This window comes from Bidens hawaiensis, unplaced genomic scaffold (assembly GCF_021521415.1).
Source record: "Bidens hawaiensis isolate Kalapana, Puna unplaced genomic scaffold, B.hawaiensis_p1.1 tig00040689_1, whole genome shotgun sequence".
Taxonomy (NCBI): domain Eukaryota; kingdom Viridiplantae; phylum Streptophyta; class Magnoliopsida; order Asterales; family Asteraceae; genus Bidens; species Bidens hawaiensis.
The window spans coordinates 69,169-88,554 of NW_027497198.1; the positions used below are offsets into that span (position 1 = coordinate 69,169).

Consider the following 19,386-nt stretch of genomic DNA (forward strand, 5'->3'; position numbering starts at 1 on the left):
GCGATAAGTGATGTGTAACTCCATTAATCCCTAATTTTTCACTCCCTTGCTTATGATGTTACCTACATGTATGTAGGTTGGTTGTATTTATGTCTTAATACACACTCAAACCTACCTATACACATACAAATGTACCGAGCCACATTGAAATCTACGTACCTACACACATACAAACATATATACACATTTACAAACATACGTACCTACACATGTACATACGCACCTACACACGTATATACACACCTACACATAAGAAATGAAGTGAAATTATGGATTAATGGAGTTACACCTTCACTTCTCGCACTTCTCGCTGTAAAAAAACTTTTGAAATGACCCAATACCTATATATATATATATCACACTCACAATATAATAATAATAAAAATGGGCGAGTAAAATTCATGCCCCCCCCACCCACATATCGCCCCATTTGTTGCCGGAGAGGGGGGCATGTTCCAAGCCAAAATCGCCCATTCTCGCCCCAAAACTCGCCCACTACGTACACACACCCTTAACCAACCCTAGAGGCTAGAGCTATAAAAAATAGTACCTTTTTTTCCGTAGTTTACAAAGCTCTTGCTGTTGTGTTTATGCATCTCTTGTATGTCCTTTTGGTCCGTAAAGCTTTATTTACTACAAATTTAGGCTTTACGGGTTTGGTTATAGATACAGCTCCTCGAGTTAGTCTTCTATACATAAGAGCATTCACATTTTCTTCACCATCTCCTCTTATATCTTCAAAAAGTTTCTAAAAATCTTCTAGAAATACATTATATCTCATCCACAATTTCTTTACATGAATTCTAAATTGTAAAAACTATTTCATTAATTTTGCATACATAAAATGCTATTATTCATCATCCACCAAATTTGTGAGTGTATAAAAATGAGAAAAATAATAAAATAAATGTTTGTGAGTAAGATAAAGATAACAATAGTCAATATAGAATAAGATGTGAACGGTTTTTAAGATGAGAGACAAATTTATAAATAATGCTCTCATAGTTAAACTATAAGATAAAGTATAATGGAGGGGTATAAATTAGGGCTCAATTGATAGTGTTTTAATCGAACCAATGGTAAAAAAGTAAGTGCACCAAGATTTTACCTCTAGGGGAAACAACAATTTGACGGTGAGACGCAGAGTGTAGGGTAATTGAAGTAAACGAAAAAGGCGTAATAAGTCAAGTCTTAAAGATAAGATTGCAATCAGTTTCCACCCTTTTAATAAAAGGGACCAACATCGTACTTTACTCAATAAAAATCAGATGGCCATTTATTTAATGAACAAGTCTAATAGAGATAACAAGGCAGACTTAAATCTCAAAAGAAAATAAAACACCAAGGACTAAGCTAGCAAACTTTTAACTATTTAACCAAAAAGTCTAAAATAACAAAATTGAACAAACAATACGGGCGAAGTCATGAAACCCGCAACTAGAGGTGCACAAAATACACGGTTTCGGACCCGACCCGAATTCGGTTCCTACCCGTAGCCGACCCGCGAGTACGACCTGGTATAGAATTTCTCCCCGGAGCCTTACCCGAAACCGGAAATACCCGGTCAAAACCCGACCAACCTACCCGAAACCTGTAAAAACCCGGTCAAATGCTCGACTATATCGGAACCAATTTCTACCAACCTGATTTGATTTTTGTTTGCCATACCCGGTTGTGCACCTCTACACCGCAACTAGACATGCACATTCCGTTTAACCAATAACCGGTTAATTTTCTAACCAGTGAATAATTTGGCGGGACATAGCCAGTTAGACCGGTTAATCGGGTCAGGTACTAACGAGTTTTGAGACAAGAAACCCCTACCCGGTCTAACCGACTTCGGGTATAACCAAACCGGATAACTGGTGAATAACCGAAAAAAACCAGTTAATCAGTTTGTAAATGGTTTTGAAATAAAAAATAAAAGCCGGTTTCTAACCGACTTTTTTTTCCGGTTAGAGATGGACTGGTTAAAGAAACAGTTAGAAACCGATTACTAACCGGTTAGACCCGCAACACACTCATGAAAGAAAAGGTTAACGTATTTTAAAATGGATGAAAACTTGAGAAGCCCATACTTGAATGCCCGGCCCATTAATAAAAATAACCAGAGATTTTTTTATTTTATTTTATCATTTTAGTTTATTCATTCTACTTGGGAAGAAGATAGTCATAGATCGGCCATGGAAGAAGAATCGGAGCAAATATCTGACGATTTCACCTGCGCCGTTTGCCTGTAATTTCATATTTACCGTTCATTTACTTAACTAATTCCTGTTAGTTTAATCCGAGCTACGGTTGTTTAATTTCATCTCTTGTTAACGAACGTTTGCAATTTTTAGGTTTTTAGAAATTAATTTCCCCAAAACATTTTAACAACTAACAATTGATGATTGTGGACTTAGATCCTTACAATATATAATAACTATGTAAGTAATTAGGAGTTAGGACTGCTCACCAGCCACGCAAGCTTCGGCTCGGTTTTAAAAAACTGAGCTGAAAGTCTGAGCTTGGACTCGGCTCGGTTTTAAACTCATTGAATAAAATTATCATAAGCTGCGTGTTTATATGTGTACATACATATACATATACATATACATATACATATACATATACATATACATATACATATACATATACATATACATATACATATACATATACATATACATATACATATACATAGTAAAATTAAGTAGGGGAAAGTTAACGTATAAACTAAAAAAACGTGCTAATTTTGTGAATCAAGTGGTGCAGTTATATAATTACATCGTTGTGTAATTTACACTATGTTGTAATTACATTACGCTCTAATTATACTATGTTGTATATATAATTACACTACTTGATTCTCACAGTTAACACGTTAATTTCGTTTGTATTTGATCCTAACCCAATAAAGTAAATGTAAAATGATTCGAGCCAAGCTAACGAGCAAGCCACCCTAGGCTTAGGCTTGGCTCAATTTCAAACCGAGCCAGTTCGAGTGTGCTTTTTCGAGCTTTTCCTGAGCGAATTCTGAGCCATGAGCTTTTTGGACAATCGATTGTGTCCAGATTTGGCTTTTTCTTCATTTGTGATGATTTCTTTGAAATGATTTGATGTTTTATTCTTGCAGAGATGTGCTATACAAGCCCATTGTTCTAGGTGTGAAATGTTCTTCACAACAGAAGTAGAAATGTAGAATCTGTCAACGGTTATGGTGATAATGATATTCATTATTTCTGTTATTGATCGGGTAATTTGGTGACATTGTGACTGTTTGCAGTTTGTGGCCATGTTTCCTGCTTCTGGTGTTGCCAACATTCAATGCGTATGTGCAGCGAATCTCATTGTCCATTATGTAGGCATCCGTATCATCATTTTCCCGCCATCTGTCATACACTTCACTTTTTGCTCAAGAAGTTGTATCCAGTTTCTTACAACAGAAGAAATGTACAAACGCTAGGTAAACTTAATATTCGCATAAGATATTTAAGCGTTCATAATAGATTGATTAATTTTTAATTATGTTTATGACACTTCGTTGTTTAGAGGATGAAAAACACAGCACATTGGGGTTTTCACTGGATATCGACAATCTTGTTACCGATGTGGGCTCATCTTCCAGATCAAAGAAATTAAAGGAGAGTTGTTCTAAAACTTATAAGCAGATATCAGTTAGTGATGTGTTGTGTGCTTCTTGCAAGCAACTACTTTTTCGGCCCGTTGCTCTTAATTGTGGCCATGGTACTTCTGTCTAACTAGTATTATAAATCATTGATTACAGTTTTAAATTAATAAATTGATTTCTTATTAAAATACAATTTTGTAGTTTACTGTGAGAGTTGCATCACTATCCCAGCTGAGGGGATGCTTATGTGTCAAGTCTGTGTGTGTCGGCATCCGAGTGGATTCCCAAAAGTTTGTCGGGAGCTTGATCGTTTTTTAGAGGATCAGTTTTCGTCAGAGTATGCTTTGAGAAGAAGCACTATTCAACAAAATCAAGAGCGGAATCAAAGTATAAAATCATCTAATGGTATGTTTTTCTGGCTTAATATATTACTTTGTTGCAGTTAGTTATAGCATACCAGTTAGTTATAAACTTGTGATTGTGTTTTTTTACAGAGGCGAGTACTCTATCACCAAGGTTGACTGATCATGGCTCTAAATTTCACAACGGTGTCGGTTGTGATATGTGTGGGGTAAGTAAAATACCAAAACCGAATAGTATCGGACTTTATCAAATAAAACTTACAAACATAAAGCTGCTTATTACGAAGTTACGTTTCGGTACGGTACGCTTGGGTACTGGTAGTGAAAAAAATGCCGAAACTGACTCGTATTCAAACAAAAAGAACCATTAAATTGAATACTGGTACTAGTATTGATGTTCCGGAGGTATTGTTTCGGTAAAAAGTAATGTGTATTACAAAATAAAAAAAAAAGAATTATTTGAAATGGTTTAATAAATTACACAAAAGTTGTCTCACGTAACCCAGAAAAAGGGTCGTTATATACTTATACGCCCAAAAGGATATCAACACGTGAATTACATCGCTCAAAAAAACATAAAAACGGACACCGATACCTGTTCCTGTTATACCGACACAGGTATCGATGTTTGGTTTGTCATGGTATCAGTACCGGCAGTCAGTATAGTTTATGATTCTTTAAAATGCTTAATCTTGAATACATCCGTTTTTAGCGTATCTATATCGGAATCTTGAGAAAATAAATTAATCACAACCCCGTGTTTAGCTTTTTTATAAAAGTTAACGATCGCAATTTCTTAAAAAAAAGTCAAATTATTAAAAACTTAAATGTGTTAAAAGGCATATATTATTTATACTATAAGGGGTGAAATTGAAGCTTAAAAAAAATAAAAAATTAAGTGGCTAGATTACTATTAATGGTTTATGTTTTGTATATATGTAAACATATAAATGGGTTCAAACTGCACTTCTACTATCTTGCATTGCTTTTTATTGTTTTACAGATGTGTCCAATATTTGGGGATAGATATCGCTGCAAAGATTGTACTGAAATATGCGGTTATGATCTTTGTGGAGACTGCTACAAAACAGGCTCAAAACTTCCAGGCAGATTTAACCAGAAGCATACACCAACGCACCACCTTGAGTTGGTTAAACCAGTCAAAAACCGAAATTTGTTGTATAGGATTTTAAGTGGACATCGGCCAGTGGTTTCTTCGGTTGTTGCTGGAAGTGAATCTAGTCATGATAATGGAAGCTCAAACCTTCCATCACCTCCGTCTCTTGAGGAAGACAGTGGTTCGTCTTCGTCTGCTAGTAGTGTAGATCAAAGTGAAAACCAACCTCTAGTATGAAAGGTACAAGAAACTTGGATTTGCATACTTTCCGCTCTTTATAAATAAAAAAATAGTTGATATCGATAAGCATGTATGCAGTATTACTATGTTCAAACTTTGTGCTACTTAAGTATCTATGTTACCATTTTGGTAATTGGTGAGGCTTTAATGTGTATACCTTTAGTTTGTAAATGATTACTGAGTTATGAACTTAAAATGGGTATATGTTTGTTGTTGTTTGTAGGAGGCTAATGAAACTAGCCTGTGTTATACTTATATAGTCATGTATGTACAATTTCATGCATATAGCTACGAAATACGTGACTCTTTGCGTTTATGGTCTTGCCTAAACTTAAATATTCTCATCCTACACACAAATTAAAACACATACACGAATACAAATACATATACGGACTATATGTGATATGGTGTCGTGTGTTACGTTACTGTAAATCATTTATGGAAAAAGATTGATATATGAGTAAAAGTAGACAAGCGACTTGTCGTCACGTATCTCATGGCTAAAGTGATTTATATCTGACTTGACTATAGAAGTATGTTATCTAAATACCTCTATTTTATTAAAATTGTGTTTCTTACTTGAAAATATCGGGATTGAACCCTTTACCTTCTATTTCATACCTTAACCACCTTATGCTTAGAAATATTTAATTTCATATTCTCAACTAAACATATGACTTGTGTTATACTTAATAATTAAAATTTAATTTATGCAGTAAGTGGTTTTATTTGCAAAAATAGATTTATGAACAAAATAGGTTTTTATTAAAAATAAGTGGTTTTATTTGCAAAAAACAGGTGTCCTTTAGGCTATAAAAAGATACCTCTCAGAAATTGTACAACTTTATTACTTTTATATATATATTTTTCCCCATATGAGAACAAAGCAAATTAGGCTAATCGTAGTGGGCGAGAAAAGGGGCAATTTTGGGGCGATTTTTTTGGAGGAACACCGCCCCCCCCCGGCGATAATTGGGTGAAAAGGTGCGGGGGCGGGATATATTTGTCGCCTGCGAAGATGGAAAGAAAATAATATAACAATAATAATGCCGTTGGGTAACGGCTATATATATAAAAAAAATTAATTTAAAAACTTAATATATATATCAAACTTTATCTAACTATTTTCACCTTATCATACACAAACACAAACATAAAAATACCAATCATTTTTATTATTTTCATACTTCTTCAAACTCAATGAGTTCCCCGGATTCCACGAACTCTGCCGAGATTTTGGATCAATTAATAAACGAGAGTCGAAGAATTCATCAGATTCAACGACAAGTGGCAGAAGAGCATTTAGAGGTCACGAACGCGGTTCGGGCCGTCGTCAATAACATGGTGTCCGGCTCTGCTCCATCTACGGCACCACGTAGACGGTCATATATCCTTCGGGATCGTACGCAAGCGAACGCTCGTTTGATGAAGGACTACTTCGACGACACACCTACATTTAACGACGCTATGTTTCGACGTCGTTTTCGGATGTCAGCGTTTATTTTTGCGCATCGTTGGAGATATGGAGCGGGAGTATGAGTATTTTCAACAGAAACCCGATGCAAGAGGATATTTAGGATTCTCCGCCATCCAAAAATGTACTTCGGCTATACGCATCCTCGCATACGGCAACACGACCGATATCAATGACGAGTATTTAAGGATGGCTGAGAAAACAACGAGAGATGCGTTGGAGAATTTTTGCATGGGTAATATTTAAATTGTTTGTATTAACTATTGTTTTTAATATAAATATTGTTTAATAATTTATTTGTATAGGGATAATACAATTATACCCTCGTCGTTATCTGAGGATTCCTACTTCAAACGACCTGACTCGCATATATGATGTACACGAAAGCAAACATTCTTTTCCAGACATGATCGGGAGTATAGATTGCATGCATTGGGAGTGGGCCAACTGTCCAACTGCGGCGAGGTCAATACACTCGTGGTGACCATGGAGTGCCAACGGTTAGTCTTCAAGCCATTTGTTCACACGACCTCTGGATTTGGTCAGCCTTCTTCGGCTCAGTCGGGTCCGACAACGACATAAACGTTCTCAACGCGTCACCCGTGTTAGAGTATTACATCAGCCGTAGCATACCGGTCTTACCGTTTTATGCCAACGATACCTTCTATCGTCACGGATACTATTTGGGAAATGGGATATATCCAGAGTACTCGATCATCGTCAAGACGTTTCAAGACCCTATCAAAGAAAAAAGAGATTATTTTAAGAAGAAACGAGAGTTCGCGAGAAAGACACTGTGGGCCCAACTTGTAGCCCCTACACCATTACATCCCAAAAACAAATTTCCACTCCATGCTGACTGGGCGTCACGTGTCACAATTCGCCTCCAATTGTAGCCCCTCTATTACACATAGCCTTATGAATATATGGGATCGTTGATGTTAACATACTAACAAATTTTTTAATTCCAAAATCACGTGAAAGTCTTATCTTAATTCACGTGGCAACAACTCAAGTTGGCCCATGCACTGCATCGTCCATATGTGTGCTAACGAAGAGTTAAATTATTAGTCACATTTAACTTCAATCATGAGATCAAATGCAACATCTAAGAATCCTAAATATGTTAGAGCAAGTTTGTTTCGGAACACTCCCCCGACAAACGCTAGTCATCCATATACATAACATGAGAGATGATCGGACCATTGTTCATAAAGTAACACCCTCGAAAATATTGTTTCCCAAAGCCTCTTGTATCGTTGCGTTTAAGCTTTCCGTAGCAATAATGAACAGAAACAAAGACAAATGATCCACTTTCTGATCCTCTTTTGAAATCAAACTCTCTAGTAGGAAAACCATTTATAATTACCAGCGTGTTCGTTTCACAGAATTCGCGGGAATTCAAAGGAATTTGAATTAAAATCCCATGATATGACGTGTTTGTTTCGTCGGAATTGGAATCTTAATTCTATTTTGGTGTGTTCGGTTCAAAGAATTGGAATTGGAATTTAATTCCTTCAAATACATGGATTTCAAATTCTTCCAAAATGTGAAGGAATTCAAGGAAATTCATTGGAATCTTATCTCGAGTTTTTTTTTAATGAGGACAATGAATAAAACATTTTAGTTTTTTTACTTTTTTTTTGTTTTTAATTTATATTTTGAGTTACGAATTTTTTATTATTATTTTGAATACTTTTTGAGGGGTTTTTGAGCTTAATATAAAACCCATAAAAAAACTCAAAAAAATAATAAAAAAATCATAACGCAAAATATAAATAAAAAACAAAAAATCTAAAAACACTAAAATGTTTTCGTCGTTATCATTGTTTAAAAAAAACCCTCATTGATTCGTAGTAACTTGTCAACTGAACACATTAAGAATGTATGTGGATTTTAACCCCCCCCCCCCCCCCAATTCCAATTCTTATCGAAATGTTCAAATTCCAAATCCAAATCCTATCAAATTCCAATTCCTTCGATTAAACATATTTTGTTATTTTATTTTATTTTTGTAATAATCACGAAAATTTGTAAAAGTAGAATTCCACATAAAAGTTAAAACTTACACTTTCGGCCCTTTGTGAATAAAAAGGTATACATCCCTTCTTTTCACACACATTCTCTGACTTTAATGATGACACCTATCCTAGACTTATTTTCTACTCTACAAACATCTTAAGTCAAACCTATACTTATGATGATGTCTTACTTGCATGATTTTCCCTTTTCTGCCATGGATTTGAATTTTGAAACATGTGAGAATAATTGTAGAAAGGCGTACAAAATCACCAAATAGGAATGTAGTATGTTGCCCACTATTATTGAACTTTTGATTCAATGACAGATAGTTAATACTTATGATTTTATGGTATTAATTTCGAAACATGACTCAAGAGGGCTTTTTCATGGTACCGGGTTTTTGTTTCTACTTTCATTGTGTCAAAATAAGCATGCACGGTTAGCATCATGTTTCAAGAAAACTCACTCTATTAGAGATAAGGTCCAAACGCTACTTAAAGAAAAAAACTTTGTTACCCACTTATCCTTTTCTCCCAAAATAGATATTGAAACCCACCCAACAGGTTTTACCGTTTATGATGTTTTTATGCTAGTGGATGATTTCGACATCATAAGTTTCCGAAAATTGGATGTTGAGTTCAAAATCCCACTTGTATGTTAGGGGCTGTTTGTTTACATCTGAATGAAACCATTCAGATGTAAACATCTGATTCATACAGACATCAGACTGTTTGGTTCCAATCAGAAAAACATCCGAATGGTTAAAATTATGTCTAAATCATTCAGACTTATTATTGTTGCTGAATGGGAACCAAACAGCCCCTTAGTTAATTCGAAAATGAGGGAGGACAAAACTTACCAAATGATTATTTATCACCATCAACAAACTAGATATGAATATCATATGATAAAGATAATCCCAAAACATGATTCCATCATCCAATTTCAACTTAAAGAAACTTTGTTTGTGCATGGGACCGCTTACACACTAGAGCACGCACACATGAAAGTAAAACTCAGTCTTTTTCGCAAAAGTTCTAGCTCGTAAGTCCCTCGGGTCCCTTAATTTGTAGCTTAAACACAAAAGTTTGAAATATTTGATTTGAGATTTATCAGTTCTAACATTGTTGATTTTGGAATTGAACTAATATATTACCAATCTAAAAAGCACATAACATCCTAACAAAGAATATTAATTTGATAGATACATAAAAAGTTTTAAAAACGACTTGATCTTGTTGATTTGATCAAAATCTTTATTTCCAATAATACTCGATATATCTAACAGGCCGCACTATAAAATATATTATTTAAACATCCTATGCTATGCATAAAAATAACAACGAAAGCTCCAAATTTACATGTCTTATGAATCATACAAAACGACGAGAAAACCTCAAAAACATCATGTCAGTCTAATAAAAATGAGTGTATACACAATAAAACCAAGTTGTAAACTTATAAATCAATATTAAAGGTACTATATGTTTCACTATTCTTATATGAAAACATTTTCTAGAAATACACTGAGGAAATGCATTAATGATCTCAGACAAAAAACAACTGGAGGGATTGGCGTCGATTTAGAGTTTATTCGTGACTAAAAGTAATGATAGTTGATTTATTCATCCAACGGTTACAAATGCTTCGAATTAGTGGTACATATGGTGCAATGCGTATCAAAATATAGTCATACCAAAGTTGAAGTGTTGCTTTCATTGATTCTATCCTTCAACATTGACCATTTGAATTGTTATCAAGGGGCATGCCCACTTCAAATCAAAGCAATAGAGAGGATACATAGAGTACACAAGGTGACATGAGGTCATAAGTTGTATGATTAGATTTAGTGGTCTCATTTGTCCATCATATTTATTCCAAGTTCTAACCATGATCAAACCACAACTTAACCATACCTAAATTTCGTCGTGTCAAGACTCTATATGAGTTAACCATCACGAATCTCTTTGTGTCTAGACGAGTTGGCCATCACAAATCGCCTACGAATACATATTTGATATATGCATGCATATGTATGTATCTATGCATATGTTAACATCTTAAAATATGCAAACATGTGAGATTTGACTGATTTTGACTGGAGTAAACATTTCGTCCTTATTAACATAAAAAGATTAAAATAATAATTTGGTGGAAGAGGTCATCATACAATGTCCATCATTATAATTAAGGTGATCCCTCAATGGGGCCCAATGAACCAACATGGACACACCAGCCCAGCTAGCCCATTTGGAGTTGGGTGGACAATCAATTAAATTTACCACAAAAGTCACTTAGCCTACCTCTACTTTTGAAAATGTCTCCTTTCCCCCCTACATTAAAATACTTTTTTTCTTGCTTTCATACTTTTACTTCAATCGTGGTGAAAGGCATCATTTCATGAAAATAAATAAATAAATTTGTTTGGGGTACAAAAGTCAAGTGTATTGAACTTTGTAGTTGATATTCTAACAATTAAAGTTATGTAACTCAAACACTGTTTTGGTATTTCATTATATACCCATACACTTAGGTTATTATTTTAACATTTTCCGAGCATTACGTTTTACGGTTTTCTTTAACGGCAAACTACTCTACTCATAAATTATATCATTTTTTTCTATACTAACATCAGGTTAGAGGATTAAACCATGAATCCCTATCAAAAAGACGTAAACCCTACCACTATATCAACTACTCAAGTATTATGTTTTAACTGCAACACCAACTATCACACCCGTAATGGGTTACCTAAGGCTACTTTCATCTTGTCAATTATCAAGATGCCATTACTTGGTTTAACGGCAAACATTCATGGTGGGGTTCGTCCTTATCCAAATTTATCGACAAACTTTGATAGGTCTCACGATCTAGTTAATTTTAAAAAAAAATATTTTTTCATTTAAATGTAATTTTCTAATTATACTTAATGCCCGCGTTTTCATGGCCTGATTACGACACATTCGATTCTTACTTTTGGATCATAATTCACTTAGCTCTTAATCTTTTTAACTTTTTGTTGAAACTGTGCGTTTTTGTGCCTTGAAATCGTATACAAAAAGTGTGTGTCATCATATTCCCAGTTACAGAATCCAATGCAAGAAGAAATACAATTTTTAGAAAATCATCCTGATTTCAGAATCCGCTTTGATCCTCTAAAAGGCTATTAAACAAAAAGTAGAAAGATGAGGTACCACAATGGGTATCCAATCTATCCTTTAAACCCCAAAATAGTTTCAAGTTAGGAGGATCCGACCCTACCAAAGGCCAACTGGTTTCTACGATTATGAGTTTGCATATTTTGACAAAAAGAAAAGATGGCCACAAAACATCAAAATCTCCAACTGGGCTCTATCGATCTCACCTCCTAACCCCACTCTCACTTAACCATTTCCATATTATTCCCCCCTACACGACTCGTTTCTCTCCATTTCTCCCATGGACCTGCACCACCACCTCACCCTGGCTAAGACCTCGCGCCATCGCTCTAACGAATGGTTCGGTCCCTTTCTCGTTTAATTAGATCATGATATCAAATTTTGTTATTGTAACACAATGTTTTGGTTATGTCCTTTGCAGGATATTTCGTGATGTCCCAAGTGATATAACAATCGAAGTTAATGGTGTCACGTTTGCGTTACATAAGGTTAGTTTAATGTTATATCTTAAGTTTTAACTTTTAAAACTTGTGATCATCTTTTGTTGTTTTACTCCTTGAAAACAAAAGTTGACTTACAAGAGAGTCAAATGATTTGTATTTATTTACCTATTTGATTTAAGTTGTGTTTTATTTCAAACGGGTTAAATAAAATAAAAAAAAGTAAGTTCGATGTTTATTCTATATTTTTAAACGCAAATACTTTTTTTCGTTTTTATTCAAAGATTATATATTTTTTTAACGTTTCTATAGCTAAAAACTATAGATTTAATTTATATATAGTGGATGAACTTTTTTTTACTGGTACTAAAAACGACTTATTTCAACCTGACTTATGTAAAATCCTGTTTTATGCAGTTTCCTCTTGTGTCACGTAGCGGAAGAATCCGAAAACTAGTCTCCGAAAACCGCGATTCCAACATATCTCGGGTCGAGCTTCTAAGCTTACCCGGAGGGCCAGAAACATTCGAGCTAGCCGCAAAATTTTGTTACGGAAACAACTTTGAGATAACCCCGACAAACGTCGCGCAACTATGTTGCATCTCCGAATACCTTGAAATGAACGAGGATTACTCGAACAACAACCTCGGATCACGCGCCGAGGAGTATCTCAACTATATTGTGTTGCAAAACCTCGAAATGTCGGTCAAGGTTTTACAACAGTGCGAAAACTTGCTTCCGCTAGCCGACGAGCTTAATATTGTAACCCGATGCATTGATGCAATAGCTTCGAAAGCTTGCGCAGAGCAAATTGCGTCAAGTTTTTCGAGATTGGAGTATAGTAGTTCGGGTAGACTACATATGAGCCGACAAAAGTGCGAATCGGATTGGTGGATTAAGGATTTATCGATTCTACGAATCGATATGTACCAACGGGTCATCACCGCGATGAAATGTCGCGGTGTAAGACCCGAAAGTATTGGGGAATCACTCATGAGTTATGCCGAAAAAGAGTTGACCAAAAAGTCAAACGGTCAACAAAAGGTAGTGGACGGGTCAAACGACCACGAGCGGGTCGTGGTCGAGACCATTGTCGGGTTACTCCCCATTGAAAAACTCGCGGTCCCACTAACTTTTTTATTCGGGTTGCTTAGAAGTGCGGTAATGCTCGATTGCACGGTTGCGTGTAGGCTTGACCTTGAACGACGAATAGGGTCGCAGTTAGATACTGCAACGTTAGACGATCTTTTGATACCATCTTTTAGACACGATAGTGACACATTGTTTGATGTTGATACCGTTCATAGGATTCTTGTTAACTTTTCGCAACAAGATGATAGTGGTGATGATGGTGATGATGATGATGATCCTGATGGCTCGGTTTTCGAGTCTGACGGGCTTGATTCGCCGTCAGAAACCGTGTTGTTTAAAGTTTCGAAGCTGGTTGATAATTATTTGGCGGAAATAGCGCCTGATGCGAACCTTAAGCTTTCGAAGTTTATAGGTGTTGTGGAAAGTTTACCGGCTCATGCGAGAACGGTTCATGATGGGTTGTATCGAGCCATTGATGTTTATCTAAAGGTACATATTTTTTTTTTTTGTCAAATAGAATATTAATCTATTATTTTGTAAAATAATAAATGCCAAGTAATATGTTATTTCTAAGAAACTATACAATATTTTTTCCTTCATATAACTTACTAGTTTTTATCACCAATATTACGGAGTTTACATTATTCGTTTATGATATTTATAATTTTTTGGATTTTAATTTTATTTATTGTACATAAGTTAATAATATACTTAGTAGTTGATGGTGAAAGGGTTTCACAAATAAATGAGATGCTATAACCCGTTTTAAAAGTTATTTGGGTTTGATGAGACTCATGACCCGTTTATTTTTTATAATATATAATTGTATTTTTATTATAAATAATATATATCTTTTTTTTAAAAGAAATCGGATATTAACTTTTATTATATCTTATTTTATTGGATTTTCATATCTCTAATTTAATGAGATGATATAACCCGTTTAAGGAATATTTGGGTTTGGTGAGACTAATACCCGGAAAATTCGGGTCAAATGGATGAGAAGCCTCCATTTCAAATAATGCAATCTGGTGGCTTGAGAGAATGTAAGAAGCAACCAGAGAACTTTTAAAGCTTTCGTTTATATATATATTATAGATTGTTTATAAAAGTAAAAAAAGAATACTAAAATCGGTTTTAATTTCGTTGAGTTTGGTTAATTCAATTATTTATAAACATATAACTACAGATAAACTTGGAGAAACGGTCGGTGTAATGCATACAATAATCCTTAACGTACAAAAATACATTTATTCATTAAATCGATCCATGAAATCATAGCACAAGATCATGAAATCATCAATACATACCCAATTAATCATCGATTCACTGAAAAAAAACATATTCGGATCTTTAATCGATCGATTTTTTACTTTTCTTCACGAAACCCATTTTGAGCGTATTACGGATTCTTGAGTGTTTTTTGTATTTTGGCTTTTGAGCGTTTTTGTTTTTGCCTTAAGCGTAATTCGCGTACGTCTTTGTACGTTAAGGATTATTGTACGATAACCTAACTCTATTAACTATAAAAACCGTAAAAATTAGTTATCTATAAAACATCTTGTACGTACCTAGTACTTATAACTAAACTAAACAAAACTTGCAGGCTCATCAGAGTTTATCAGAACTAGACAAGAAAAAGATATGCAAACTAATAGATTTCCAAAAGCTCTCACCCGAAGCCGGTGCACACGCTGCACAAAACGAACGACTTCCACTGCAATCAATAGTCCAAGTTCTATACATAGAACAACTCAGGCTTAGAAACGCCTTATACTGCTCTGAGTTCGGCGACACCCATAAACCGCCAATACACCAACAGTCGTGGCGGATCAACAGTGGTGCTCTCAGTGCTGCCATGTCACCGAAGGATAATTATGCATCATTTAGGCGAGAAAACCGAGAACTGAAACTTGAGTTGGCTCGGTTAAGGATGAGATTGAATGATTTGGAGAAAGAACATGTGTGCATGAAGAGAAATATGGAGAAATCAAATTCACGGAAATTTATGAGCTCGTTTTCGAAGAAAATTAGTAAACTTAACCTTTTTGGAAATAGTTCTTCAAGGGGATCATCGTCTCCATCAAGAAACTCACAAAGAACTGATTCTAAGGTAACTGCGAGAACAGAATGAAGCAAACGACTATGTTTTTTTCTTTCTTTTATGTTTGATGGTTCGGTTCGCAGGTTAGCCAAAGAACAGTCTAAAGCTGAGAAGTTAAGTTACAGTTCATAGATAATTTCTTTCTGTTCTGTATCTAAAGTTGTAAATGATATAATAGCTTCTTTGATGATATTCAACAGATTGATCATTTATAGAATTTGAAAATGGGATAAAGAGTTTTGCGACATGTGGCGCTCAGTCAGCAAATGGTAGGTTTTTGTTTTTGGGGTGTAATGGTGTTGTAGCCATATATACATATATATATATATATATATATATATATATATACCACACACAAACAAAATAAAATAATAATATTCAAACAATGGAAACAAGCGATAAAAGAATATCCCCCCCACATTTCGCCCCTTTTGTAGCCTTGGGGGGGGGGGGGGGGGGTTCTTGCCCCAAAACCAACCTTGTCGCCCACTTTACTCGCCCATTACACACACCCTTAGAGATACGAAGCAAATGCAAGAGCTAACAGACTCATAGCTAGAGCAACCAAACAGAGGAAAAAGGCTAGAAAATAGCCCAACATTAAGAGAACATAACTTTTGCTACGTTCAAAGTTACAGGATACATAAGTAATGGATGGAAAAGTCTCGACATGATGGATCGCGTGACAAAGAAACTATATGTGGTTTCACCAACTGCCGGACCCAAACTACATCAACTCGAGAGACCTTATTTCGAACTCAATTAGTTTATTTACTTATTATTGTAAAAACGCGTGAATCCTTGTATCGAATAATTTACAAAGTTAATTTGATTATTAGGCATTGAATTTCAAAATTTTAAAATTTGGCTCCAGATGCCTATTCAGATTTACCCCTATAAAAGAGGACTTGATAAAAAGTCTAGATATTCAATAGTATATCAATTTTCTTTCAATAAGTCTCTTTCTTTTATTTGTGGATTCCTGAATGCCTTGTTCTTCTTCATGCATGATTTTAACTGCTTATCTTGTTTGTTGCTCTTTGTTTCATCTTGACCATATATTGTATTTATTGCCCATGCTGACCTGTTTCCATTGAGATAATAGTCTCTAGCTGGAAAATGTGTGTCATCTACTAGAGATCCTTTTGCGGTTTCTTGACTTTCTTCAGCGTGAGGCAGTGATCGACAACGTGAAGTTGAGCCTTCTTGTTTGTGATGAAACTGGTACATAGGTGTCTTTCCTGCCCATAACTTACAGGCTGAAGTTTGTTCGAGTTCATATCTGTAATCACTACTGATTTGAGACTCGGTTTGTTGCAAAGATGGTTCGCCGTGTTGCTGACTTTTAGCTTTGACCGGGCGATGTATAGTCGTGTTTGGGACGATGAAGAACACTTGACCAGGAACCATAACAGATTCCGGACGAACCACAGTGTTTGGAAATTTTAAAGAAATCCGGTCGAGTGATACTGTGTCTAGGGTACTTCCTCATGATTTCACCGGCTGTGATTGATCTTTGGTGATACTCAACATGCCTACCTGGATGCACTAGTTTCAGCACACCCTTTTCTTTTGTTGAAGCTCCCATACTATACTTGGTGGTGTTGAAGTATTTGGATTTTATGCTTGTTTTATTCTTGGATTTATAGAGTATTGACTGTTAAGAAATCAAGAAAAGGGGAAAAGGATTCCCAATGTTGTAAGGATTTAAATTGTACGTTCTTGTTCGGTTTTAACAGTTTTTAGGTTAATTCGTGAGTCAAATAGTTAGTAACAGTTTTTATATATATCTTTGAATTCAAAACAAAATGCTATGAAATCGAAATTGAATCAAACCAAACCATTACACAGCGAAACCGAACCTTTACATTAAAAAATTGAACCTTGATTCCATTGGTCAATTTAATAATATATATATATATATACACACACATATATATATATATATAGATTGAGAGAGAGAGAGTAAGGATACTAAGAGAACCCTTTGCAAATTGAGAACTTTGAGAACTATTTTGGACCACTAAAAACACATTTAAAAAAATATTTAAAAAAATCATAAAACAAAAAATAATAAAAATTTTAAAAAAGTAAAAAAACCAAAATTCTTATATTTCATCCGGTTCATTAAAAAAAACACAAAAAAAACATCGTATTATACACATATGTATAATTTTATATAATCTTTAGTTACGTAATATACACATATTTACAGTATCATTTATCTTAAATTATACACATGTGTACAAAAAAACATGTAAATGTACATATGTATATATTATACATATGTGTATATAATTTAGCTAAACCAAGTTTTTTTTATGAAACTGGGATGATAAAATAAGAATTTTGGGTTTTTTTACCTTTTTGATTTTTGTGTTTTTTTTTTATTTTATGATTTTTTTATTTTTGGGTTTTTTTGGTCCAAAATAGTTCTCATAGTTCTCAATGCTAAAAAAGTTCTCTCATGATCCTGATCCTATATATATATATACATATATAATTTTTTCTAAAGACTAGGGGTAATATAACTCTATAACTAAATAGGAAAGGTACATGCAGTTGACCAATAACTTATTTCACTAAAGAACAACCTTGTGTTCCTTGTTTTAGTTATCATAAAGGTGCTATTTTTATGCTTGGCAACATCTGAATTTGTGAATGTAGTCTTGTCAGTTTGAGATAATGACCGAATGAATATGACAAGGATAGTCAAACAAGAGAAAATGAACAAATTTTAAAGAGAAACACAGCTTAATCTCGTTAATTTCAATTCAATATCTACCTGTTATCGATCTCAGAATCAGAAACTCGTATCAATATATTTGAGATTTGTAACACCAACAGCATTTTATTGTAATTTAGCTAGTGACATGCTATATGTAGCTAGTATCGATTTGAGATTTTGCACCGTATAACAAAATATGCAGTATTATGGTGTATATTACAATCTTATATAACTTTAGTCTTTAGATAAGATATAAAATAAGAACAAGATCTTGAAATTTGTTAAAATGATAAAAGTATGAGATTACCAAGGCATGAGGGCATTGCAGTCCTACATTTAGTGCATCTTGGGCTCTTCTTTGGATTATATTTTTCGCCAAATGCACTTATATTTAATGTCTAGATCATAAGTAGAATATGCAATCCGAATATGGTAATTCATCATATATCAGAATTGTGAAAATAAGAAATCACACTTGAACGACAGGCATTACATCGAGCAGATAGCATTGTGAAAATAACATATTAAACACAATTTATGAATGCTAAATTATGTTCATTTCATCCCATAATCACAAGTTTAAACAAGAAACTAACAAAATCAAAATATGTTCTACCAGATCACTGAAGACCAAACTAACTGATACTGGAACCATGCTCCTCGGTGCGGTTTTTGCTCTTGTGTTGATCTATATAGTGGTTGGTCTCGAGTTGTAACTGGTTCGGTCCAGGTAGCCCTGTTTGCTCAGCCATAATTATAGAGATAAGTCTGCAATACATGACGTAAGAAATATACTCTCACAAGTTACATCTAATCTATCCATTATTCATTATTCATGATGGCGCGCATATATATATATATTCAATGATTCAATATGTTGAGTTAATTGTTTATTTGTTCACGGGTCACGGGTCAGCGGGTTACCAGCTGATGCAAAATATGTAAGTTACCACTGCTAAAATAAAAGTTATATGCTGGCCTCTTTTTCACCATAACAAGAGCTCAGTAAGGGTCTCCCTCACTTGGATCCATCTAA

At 34.6% G+C, this 19,386-nt stretch overlaps 2 protein-coding genes across 2 annotated transcripts; both read left to right on the forward strand.

Moving 5' to 3' along the window:
• Positions 1-2,133: 2,133 nt before the first annotated feature.
• LOC143592316 (E3 ubiquitin-protein ligase PRT1-like) lies at positions 2,134-5,524 on the forward strand. The gene is made up of 7 exons (XM_077072262.1): positions 2,134-2,236; positions 3,119-3,147; positions 3,269-3,448; positions 3,535-3,729; positions 3,815-4,018; positions 4,108-4,184; positions 4,979-5,524. The coding sequence occupies exons 1-7, from the start codon at positions 2,184-2,186 to the stop codon at positions 5,327-5,329; spliced, it is 1,089 nt and encodes a 362-aa protein (XP_076928377.1). The 5' UTR covers positions 2,134-2,183; the 3' UTR covers positions 5,330-5,524.
• A 6,719-nt stretch (positions 5,525-12,243) lies between these two features.
• Positions 12,244-15,790, forward strand: LOC143592323 (BTB/POZ domain-containing protein At5g48800-like). The gene is made up of 4 exons (XM_077072268.1): positions 12,244-12,325; positions 12,408-12,474; positions 12,844-14,007; positions 15,125-15,790. Exons 1-4 carry the CDS (start codon positions 12,267-12,269, stop codon positions 15,650-15,652), a joined length of 1,818 nt encoding a protein of 605 aa, XP_076928383.1. The 5' UTR covers positions 12,244-12,266; the 3' UTR covers positions 15,653-15,790.
• Positions 15,791-19,386: the final 3,596 nt, after the last annotated feature.

Bases quoted from the DNA above. Each gene is read 5' to 3' on its own strand.
- LOC143592316 (XM_077072262.1), top strand. From the start codon at position 2,184: ATGGAAGAAGAATCGGAGCAAATATCTGACGATTTCACCTGCGCCGTT. The intron at 3,148-3,268 runs GTGTGAAATGTT...GACTGTTTGCAG, and splicing joins ATACAAGCCCATTGTTCTAG to TTTGTGGCCATGTTTCCTGC. The intron at 4,019-4,107 runs GTATGTTTTTCT...GTTTTTTTACAG, and splicing joins AAGTATAAAATCATCTAATG to AGGCGAGTACTCTATCACCA.
- LOC143592323 (XM_077072268.1), top strand. From the start codon at position 12,267: ATGGACCTGCACCACCACCTCACCCTGGCTAAGACCTCGCGCCATCGC. The intron at 12,326-12,407 runs GTTCGGTCCCTT...TGTCCTTTGCAG, and splicing joins CGCCATCGCTCTAACGAATG to GATATTTCGTGATGTCCCAA. The intron at 14,008-15,124 runs GTACATATTTTT...CAAAACTTGCAG, and splicing joins CCATTGATGTTTATCTAAAG to GCTCATCAGAGTTTATCAGA.